Source organism: Alnus glutinosa, chromosome 3 (assembly GCF_958979055.1).
Source record: "Alnus glutinosa chromosome 3, dhAlnGlut1.1, whole genome shotgun sequence".
NCBI classification, from domain to species: Eukaryota; Viridiplantae; Streptophyta; class Magnoliopsida; order Fagales; family Betulaceae; genus Alnus; species Alnus glutinosa.
This window is the reverse complement of record NC_084888.1, coordinates 26,363,566-26,373,198: the sequence shown is the minus strand read 5'-3', so window position 1 is coordinate 26,373,198 and position 9,633 is coordinate 26,363,566. Positions and strand designations below refer to the sequence as shown.

The 9,633-nt window shown below is 33.7% G+C and overlaps 1 protein-coding gene across 2 annotated transcripts; it reads right to left on the bottom strand.

The window, feature by feature from the left end:
- Window positions 1-220: 220 nt before the first annotated feature.
- On the bottom strand, window positions 221-4,788 carry LOC133862533 (uncharacterized). 2 transcript variants are annotated; one of them, XR_009899238.1, is made up of 3 exons: window positions 4,238-4,788; window positions 2,080-2,163; window positions 221-913 (listed from the first exon to the last, which is right to left on the bottom strand). XR_009899238.1 is itself a non-coding variant. In XM_062298366.1 (2 exons), exons 1-2 carry the CDS (start codon window positions 4,566-4,568, stop codon window positions 2,108-2,110), a joined length of 387 nt encoding a protein of 128 aa, XP_062154350.1. In that variant the 5' UTR covers window positions 4,569-4,788; the 3' UTR covers window positions 2,080-2,107. The 2 variants fall into 2 exon arrangements, 1 of the variants encoding a protein (XP_062154350.1); XM_062298366.1 differs by lacking the exon at window positions 221-913.
- Between the last annotated feature and the right edge of the window lie 4,845 nt (window positions 4,789-9,633).

Below are 9,633 nucleotides of genomic sequence, written 5' to 3'. Positions count from 1 at the left end.
TGGAATGAAGAAGATGATAAAATGCTGAATGATCCTGGTATTGAAATGCAGAGCTCTTCAAGAGGTTCAAATTCCCCTAAGATAATGATTACAATATATTCTCAAGTCTGCTCTACCTTCTATTCAGAGATTGTTTATATAAGCTATTCGGCTAGAATCTTTCTAACAAAATTCAGCTCTTCCCTCTCTCCTAAAACGACTTCTGTTACTAAATAAAATGGAATAGAAAAGATGCTTATTAAACGCATCTTAATCCGCATAAAATGCATATCCTTAAGGACAAAAATGTAAATTACAAAGATAGTAACATAAGGATGGATAACTATTCTAGAAGCTTCCACCTGTAACAGATGAGCCATTTGTTGCTGACACGCGTTCTTTCCCTTCCAAGTAGCTTGCTTCTACCTCCTGATAGTATCCATTGCAGACCCATAACACAAAAATTGCCATGGTGCAGTGGGAATAGAATCCTCTATTTGAAATGTAGAGGAGCTAGTTAGGCAAACAAGTGTTATAAAAGATGGGACAATTTTGTCCCACTTTTTTGCCTAACCCTCCTCTCCATTTCGAGTGTTTAAGAAAATACTGCTGAGAAGCAAAAGGAACAAAAAAGGAGGAACGCCTTTTGGTCCTACAGGTCTGATACAATAAGCAATTTGTCCAAAAGGTAATGAAAAGCTTTATTGATTTTCCCCACTCAGATTTACACAATACACAAGTACATATGGGTTGTTGTGGAAAGAAAAATCTTTGTCCTGAATGGTGGCTATGATCTTTGTCATGATCTGAGGAGTTGCGATTCTTTTCATTTGAAGAGGAGATCACCATAGGATTTGTCTCAATACCAGGCAACAATGTTGCTTTCTTCTTCGAACTTCATGGCCCTTTAGACTAGCACTTACTAAATTTTTCTCTGCAAATGTTATGTATTAATTTAAAGGAATAGCCCAATCCACTTAGAGTTTAAAACTAGTCAAGGATAAACAACTTTTAAGTATGACAAAACCCTCAATGAGTACTTGACGTAGGACAGAACCAAGATTGTTCTAACAGCGTATGATAGCAGCATAAATTATGATTTGGAGATAGAAAAGGAAATTCAAGAGAGAGAAAATAACAAATAGGGAAGAGAAAACCCCTAATTGGCCCAAATAAGCAAACGTAGAAATAATTCTGAAAGACTTAAAATTTAATTGATATTTCAAAACTTGATTCCAAAATAATACAGACGTGCCTTTATATAGGCAAAGTTTGAGTATTCTCAAAGTAGAATACTTGAAAAAAAATAAAAATACAAAACATAACCGTAAACTTGGAGATAAAATAAAATTCTTGTACCGAAAGTAAAATATATTATTCTAAACATAATATTCAAATATTTTGTACGATTCATTTTCATTTTCGAGCTGATCTTATTCAAGAAATAATTTTCAAATCTTATGCCCGATTTTCTCTTGCATCAGTATCGGAAAAGCAAGAAAGAAGATAATGTTAATAAAATAAAATAAAAACTTAATTAACGGGGTAGGTTCAAGAGAAACTACTATGAAGCCAAAGAGAAATTAATGATTTTTGTTTCGGTGTAAAATGATTTTTTTTAAAAAAAATATTTTTCGTATTTTTTTGGTATTTGGTAACATGGAAAATAATAGTAAGCCAAAAACATTTTTGGTTTGACTGAAAAAACTTCTTTAATTTCTATAAATTTTTTTCCCTTTTTTAAAACGTAAACCATTTTCATACTTTGAGTTTCTCTTTCTCAAATCATCGGATCACCGCCGGAACTCAAAATTTTAGTTTAGTTTAGCTTAGTTTAGTTTAGTTTCGTTTAGTTTATTATTATTATTGTTTATGTTGTGAATAAAATTGATTTTTATAGGTTAATATGATTGAATGAAAATATAAAAAAAATACTTTTGCTTTTCCATACGCGCCAGACGCTGAAAAATGTTTTCAGCAAGAGATATTTTCTTGAAAAATAATTTTCATGAAAACATTTTCTAACAAAAAATGTTTTCCTTTGAATCAAACGGAGCCTAAACTATCGAGATTTGCGTAAGCATGGAGAAACTAATTTACCTTATCTTAGAATATAATAGAATTAGACCTATAAGTGACGTGGAATAACTCTCTTCATCCTTCTAGTTTCCTTCGCGTTGGGAACTGTCAAGAACAAAGAAATGAGTAAAGCCTTTTGATTTTTGGATAGAGAAAAGTTTGGTTTCATTCCCTTACACATATCTTATCCATCTCCGTGTAGAAGATATGCAAATCCACCGTTGAATCTATGAGACTACATGTGAGTTCCACATATATTTAATGGTGAATTTGTAAAAAAAAAATGTGCATGAAATGTGTAAGAAAATGACACCAAAGACATCTCTTTTGGATAATATGTATACTTGTCCGTGAAATACTAGCTAATTATTTAAACTATACTATAATTTAAAGGATAGAAATTAGATACAGACCAGTCTAGTAAATTTCATGTGTCTTTAAGCACATAAGAAGCACATGTTTTCTGATTAATGTTATTAAAAAAACATGTGAGATACACATGATATTAAAAAAACATGTGTTTCTCACATGCTTTAAGGACACATGACAATTTATTAGGAGACATGTTACATGCACATCTCTTTTATATCTTTTGTAAATTAATTTTCTAAATCAACCATTGGATTTGTAGGACCCATATGTGAGTAATTTTACATGTACATTAAGTGTCAATCAAAAAATGTGGTGGCTTTTAAAATTACCATTGGGCGTGTGATCGATTGATCAAATGATGATTTTGATCAAATTGTGATTTTAAGAGCCATCTCATTTTTTGATGGATACTTGATGGACACTTAATGTACATGTAGAATTACTCCTTACATGTTGATCCTTGTGGTCCTACAAATCCAATGGTTGATTTAGAAAAGTGATGTACAAAAGATGTAGAAGAGATATGCAAAAATAATTTCTTATTTATTAGATTGGGTTGTAGCTAATTGCTACAAACTAATTTGTTGCTAATTTCTGTCCTAATTTAAATTAATGATACTTAAAACACTTGATAAAAATAAAATTTCCCTTCTTAGTTGATTGAAGACAACCAAAAAGTCTAAATTCAAATAAAAAATCCATTCACAAGGACAAGATCTTATGATTATGGGGTTGGCTCTATGGAATAACCTCCCTTGAGATTTTTCGAAATTATACTGCCTTTTTGTCCATCAAAATTGAAAAATACTATGTAGTACAAATCAACTCTTCTCAGTTTGAAAAATTTTGGTTATTTTTTAGTTCGTTAAAACTAAACACAAATATTTCCAAATTTTTTGCTTCCAATGAGAGCAAAATTAAGTTTCGAAAATGGGAAAAATTTGGAAAACACAGAAAACAAAGTTTCATTAACGTTGTTTAGGAAAAAAAAATAATAATAAAGGATTTTTACGTGTAAATCAATTAAATAAGTTTAAAACCTTAGGGTACGTTTGGTATAAGGATTAAACTAATGGCTAGATTGAAATAACTATTCTATAGTTCGGTAAGATTTTTAGCCTTGGAATATATTAGCCATTTCCTATTCTTTAAATTGAGGAATCAGTTAATATATATATATATATATATATATATATATATATATATTTCCCAAATAAACCCACAATATATTTTTTTTCTTGGAATTACTAGAATTCTCCGCAGGCCGCCGTCGGAGTTCTTTGGAATCCTTAGCCGGTCACCAGAGTTAAACGAAATCCTCCACCCATCGCCAATCGCCGGCCGCTAAAGTTCAACCTTCTAAAACAAACAACTTTCTTTTTTTTTTTTCTAAAAAAAAAAATAAATTCAGGACATTTATGTAATTTTGGTTTAGTTCCAATGAGAGCATATGTACGTGTAGTCACCAAATCAAAGAATATGAATAGTTATTTCATTCCAACTTCATATATTCTTAGGAATAGCCTATTAGAATAACCATTCCATATATATAACAAACGCCTCCATATAGCCTTTAGTGTTTTTAGAGTACCTACTAATATATATATATATAAATATATGGAAAAATGATAACATGATCAATGAAGAAAAATCATTAAAAGAAAAAAGGCATGTATATATACTCTTAATATATATATGATATGCAACCTTACACATGGGAATATGCAGCATGCATATGTATGAGAACATGCATGTTTACGAGAAGAGAGAGAGAGAGAGAGAGAAGGTTTAGGAGCTTTATACATACCAAATCCAAATTTGGGGCAAGCAGGAGTAAAGGTGTTGACATCTGTTGTAGTACGAGGTAGGCAATCTTGCATACAATCAGCAACACAATCCATGTATTCAACTGAAAAGGGTCTCCTCCATAAGCATTTGAACTCACATTTGTAAGCACAAATTACGTGTATACAAGAATCTTGTGAACCAGAGAAATGGGGAAGTTGAGCGGGTGCAAGAGTGGGAGGTTGAGGATGGAACGAGGTTGCTTGCTCTACAACCACCATAATCAACAATATCATCATCATCATACCCCTAATTCTTTTATTTCCATCATCCGTGCCCATCTTCTCTTGCATTGATCTATGAGAAGTATTATTCCAATAGCGATATCATATATATATATATATTTTCATATACTAATTTATGGCCACTTGAATCGAACCAACCTATTTTCTTAACGAGAACAAAGTATTTTTCATTTAACCAAAACGGTTTCGGTTAAACGACAGACGTCTCTTCAAGTACTTCATATATATTCGATAGATAGACTTTATTTTAGACAAAGTATGATGGCTTTTCGTGTTAAACGACAGACTTCTCTTTAAGATCATATATATATATATATTAGTTAGACTTTATTTTTTACAAAGTATGATGGCTTTTCGATCGTGCATGTTAAATGACGTCAGACTTCTCTTTCTTTAAGATCATATATATTAGTAGTTAGACTTCATTTTTGACAAAGTATGGTGGCTTTTCGTGTTAAACGACGTTAGACTTCTCTTTAAGATCATATATATAATATATTAGTAGTCAGGCTTCATTTTTGACAAAGTATGATGGCTTTTCGGTTAAACGACAAACTTCTCTTCTCTTTTTCTCGCTCCTAGTCTTTCTGAGGATTAATTTTTTCTTCCTTTTCCTTGTCACCTTTGCTTGATACCTCCCCTTAACCCTTATTCATTGGCAGAGCGAGATACTTGTGATCAGAGGGGTCAAACTAAAAATATGATAAACACAATTTAAGATAGAAATTGAGTAATTTGTCACACAATGTGTATCACAAAAGTATATTATAAAAGTTCATAAATATTTGCCAAAATTAATATATTTGCAATGAAACATGTTGGCACTAGTACAAAAAAAACATAAATATAAAGTGTTTGAAAATCTAGTTTACGTCCTTTTAGAGAAACAAAATCATCAAGTATCGAGTCTAAAATGAAGCTCTCAACAATTTCTCTTTCAATATAGACAACTAAATTATTTGCAAGAAATTCATTGTCCATTTTGTTGCGAAGTCTTGTTTTAACAACTTTCATAACTGAAAAGGCTCGTTCGATAGTCGTTGTAAACACTGGAAGAGTCAAAACAAGATGAATCAATCTATAAATAAGATGGTATATATGTCTTTGATTTTTCTGTCCCTGTGAATACTTGACATAATTTTGTAATGAAAAACAAATTTGTAATTTTGAATCATTATTCACATCAAATTCAAAATATTTTTACTGAAACAAATTAATTTTTTGTTGCTGAGAAAAATCAAGAGGATAATCTCCGTGCACTTCTTGGTTTTACAAAGACTATCTCAAACTTTCTACTTCTCCATTTCATTTTCTCATGCGCTTCTTGACTTCCACCACACGATTGAGACTTTTTTTTTTTTTTTTTTTTTCATTTCCCACGTAAATTCCTTGATATTAGTAGTAACCTGAGCCTATTGTCAACTTTTTTTCCTACGTTTGTACTTGTACGCAAAGTTTGTCTCAGTGACTTGTCTTACATACTTACAAGAAGAAGAAAAAAAGGAAAGGTGGTGGGGCCATGTGGGCTATTAGCATTAGAGAACAGGTAGGGCCGTAGGGGCTATTAGCTCTAGCAATGAAAATTTACTAAGATTATTTTATTTTATTTTATTTTATTTTTTTACTCCAGCAGGGGCCATATCCTCTGCTGGCCTATGAATGCATCTGACACTGCCCTCATTTCTCTTTTCTAACAGCTATCCCTTCCCATGATATTGACTAGATTATCTCAAAAGTTAAAGATCTTAACTGGCTTGAACGCCCTCCTCTCCTTATCCCTCTAGAGGTATCAAAAGATCAACTTCCCCCTTGTATTCTTGCTGGCCAGTTCTTTTCTCTCTGAAGTATTTCAAAGTCATCTGTTAGAGAGACAGTCAAGAATGCCTGGTACTTCTTCAAATCTCTGTCCATCGAAGAAACAGAAGGCCAGACCTACTTCTCACCTTTAAGAATGCAGCAGAGATGAATTGCGTCCTTGACCTTTCCTCGTTGAACATAATGTTGGAACTGGTGTCCAAAACTACCATTCTTTTGATGATGGTAGAATAATATTTTTTATTCTTTGATTTTGATATTGAACAGTGAGCTTATACCTTTATATTTTCTTGCATGGTATATATGTGTGATTGTGAACTGTTCGGTTATATACATGTAAGATCCCTAAGTGCATTAATGTATTTGACTATGGTATGAGTAAGGGAGTTATCACACAGAAGATTATTGTCAAAGGTCCTTGCGACTTATAAAATTATTTCTTCGTAGTCGTAAATGGAATTGAAAATTTCATCTAAACTATAACATGTCAATCTCAACGATCTGTCTTAATCAGGAGAAGCAGGTAGGCTTCGGGTTGATATGTTGGTATAAGGTAAGGTAGTTTTATGCACTGAATAGGACTATGTGAGTCATCATTTTTATATAAAACATTGTGATAAAGAATGATGTACGTGCACGGCGACTTATGACAGTTACTCTAAATCCTGAGAAGTTTGTGAACTCAGATGTAAAGTGTTGGTCACTTTGATATATACATGAGTGAGATCTTTATTGGTCAACATCTTCGTGCATTGGGTGATCGCATGTAGCATTGTAGGAACACCCTCTTCAAGAAGGGATCAAAATCCTTTTTTCATAGAACAAAGTGATAAGAAATATTCGACTTGATGTAGATTTAATGAGAATGATTATCTTAAAGCTCAGGCTTGAGCGTTTCAATAGGAATTTACTAAAACTTTATTTTGTGCAAGGTGAGATTAAATCTCACAGAGTACAAAAAGGATAATCATGTAATTAGATTAGGTTATCATGGAAAAAGAGGTAGTGAACAAAGTGACATAGTATGGACTTTGATTCAACTACAGAATGATTCCATGGAGGGGTAATATGTGATTAATAATCAAATAAATACGTCATGAGAATTAATTAATTCAAATCAAATACTCTTTAGAATCCAGTCACAATCATTTAGTGGAGTTAATTGTGATTAAGGGTGCGTTTGGGGATTGCGATTTCGTAGAGAAAAAATACGATTTTAAACCAAATCGCAGAAAATAAACCGTTTGAAAACTGAGATTTTAAAAAATTGCGATTTGAAAATGCAGAAAAATGCTTATTCAAATCGCAGGCAATGTGGTGCTTTTTTGAAAATGCAGTATTTTAAAAGGCTAACCTGCGATTTTAAAGGCCAAACTGCGATTTTGCCAAATGCTTTACTGCGTTTTTAAAAATCATTTTTTTCAAATCGCACATTTTAAAATCGCTATTTTGAAATCGCACTTTTTGAAATCGCAAATCCAAACGGACCCTAAGAGCATCACGTGCTATGTTAGGGTAAATATGGTCATAGGCCTATTGGAGCTAAAAGTGTTTTCCATTAGGTTCCTTTTTGAGTTGATGTAAATTGACTAATTTGAGATTAGACCTCAGTTATGCATTTATTTATTTGGGTTGTTTTATTTTATAAAACATTGGCCAAGAGATTTATAATCTAAGTGGCTAATTATTTGGAGAAGATTTGGCTTAGGAATTAAATAGAGATTCGAGATTAGGTATTTAATTCTTATAGGCTTAGGCCTGAGCTTTGGGATTAATGGATTTAATCCTATAGGCTTAAGCAGAGATGAATGAGCATTGGGCTAAAGGGATAAAACCCAAGCCCAAGCATATGGGCTAGAATAATGGTCTAGGTTAAACCCTAGACCTAGGCCCGTGGGGAGAATAATTCTCCCCACGGCCGGGTATCTAGAAGGGCAATCCTCCCTTGACGGGTTTTCATGTTGGATGAGGATTTGTAATCCTAGTCCCTCTTGAACTCCTATGCTCTCATTTCCTTCCTCTCCAAATATTCCTAAGTCTATATGCAGAGGTTCCATAGAGAAGAAAAAGAACACAATTCACTCTACACTAAGAGTAATACACGGCCAAGGGAGATTTTTCTGTCTGAGTTTTGCTTCTAAGATTTTCTCTAGTTCTTGAGAAAAATTGTGTGAGACCACACTCATAGTCATGATTAGTCATCAAAGGGAAGATCTAAGAAATGAATCTATTCTTAAAGACCTTTTAGTTCTTGAAGAACATCAAGAACTTCAAGAGCATCAAGATCTTTAAGAACATCTAGTTCTTGAAGAACGCAAAGAACACGAAGAACAAGAGATGAGCTTCGAATCCTATTATGGGCACAAGATTGATGTTCATCCAACAATACTTAGTCCTATGCCCTAAAGCCTAGGCGAGGCCGAATCATCAAGTAAGTAGCACATACTTTGACTTGAAAAGCAATCTATCCATGTTTCTCTTGAAATTAAAAGCTATGTGGGATCACTTTATTCCACTGCGAACATTGATATGAATTTTGTTTCATATACGCAAGAGGATCCCCAAGACATAAAAGGTCACCCCTTGATTTTGAAGCACTAGAGTTGGGTATAACTCGTAATGAGCTGGACTTCTCAACAGGAGAATATTGGGTGCAGGTTGATGACCTTCCTCTAGTTTTGATGACCCCACTATATATTAGGTCATGCCAACATTTATTGTCCCTTTGAACCCAACCCCCTAAATCCTCCCAGTTTGGTCCTCAATTGAGAGCAAAACCTCCTACCCCTCTCCAACTGGAAAACATATTTTCCTCGGTTAATCACTCTCCCCCACCATCCCATAGAAATATTGGCCCTCTTACAACCCAGATTTCTTCCCACTCTGCAAAAAATCTTCAGAGCCTAGCATCTAGCCCCAAGATTACTTCCATGGATACTTCTGAGTTCATTCCGTCTCCGTCCTCACCAAATCAGACCTACAAATCCCCCAAACCTACCTACCAATTCCTATCATCCTCTCCCTTGTCAGTCACCTACCCATATTGGCGCCTACCCCCATTCATTGAGCCCAACACCCCTCTTCACAGCCCTCTCATTTATAACCTCAACATCTGGCACCATTAATGAGCCTACAGCTTTCCCACATCTCCAAAACCCCTCATATCCCATCTCATTTAATGCACGCCTTTTCCACTCATTTGGTTGAGCTAATGTGCGAGGATCTCTTGCCCTCCTCAAATAATGAGGATTTGAAATCTCTATTATACCCTCTAGGTAACAACCTCACCAAACCATAT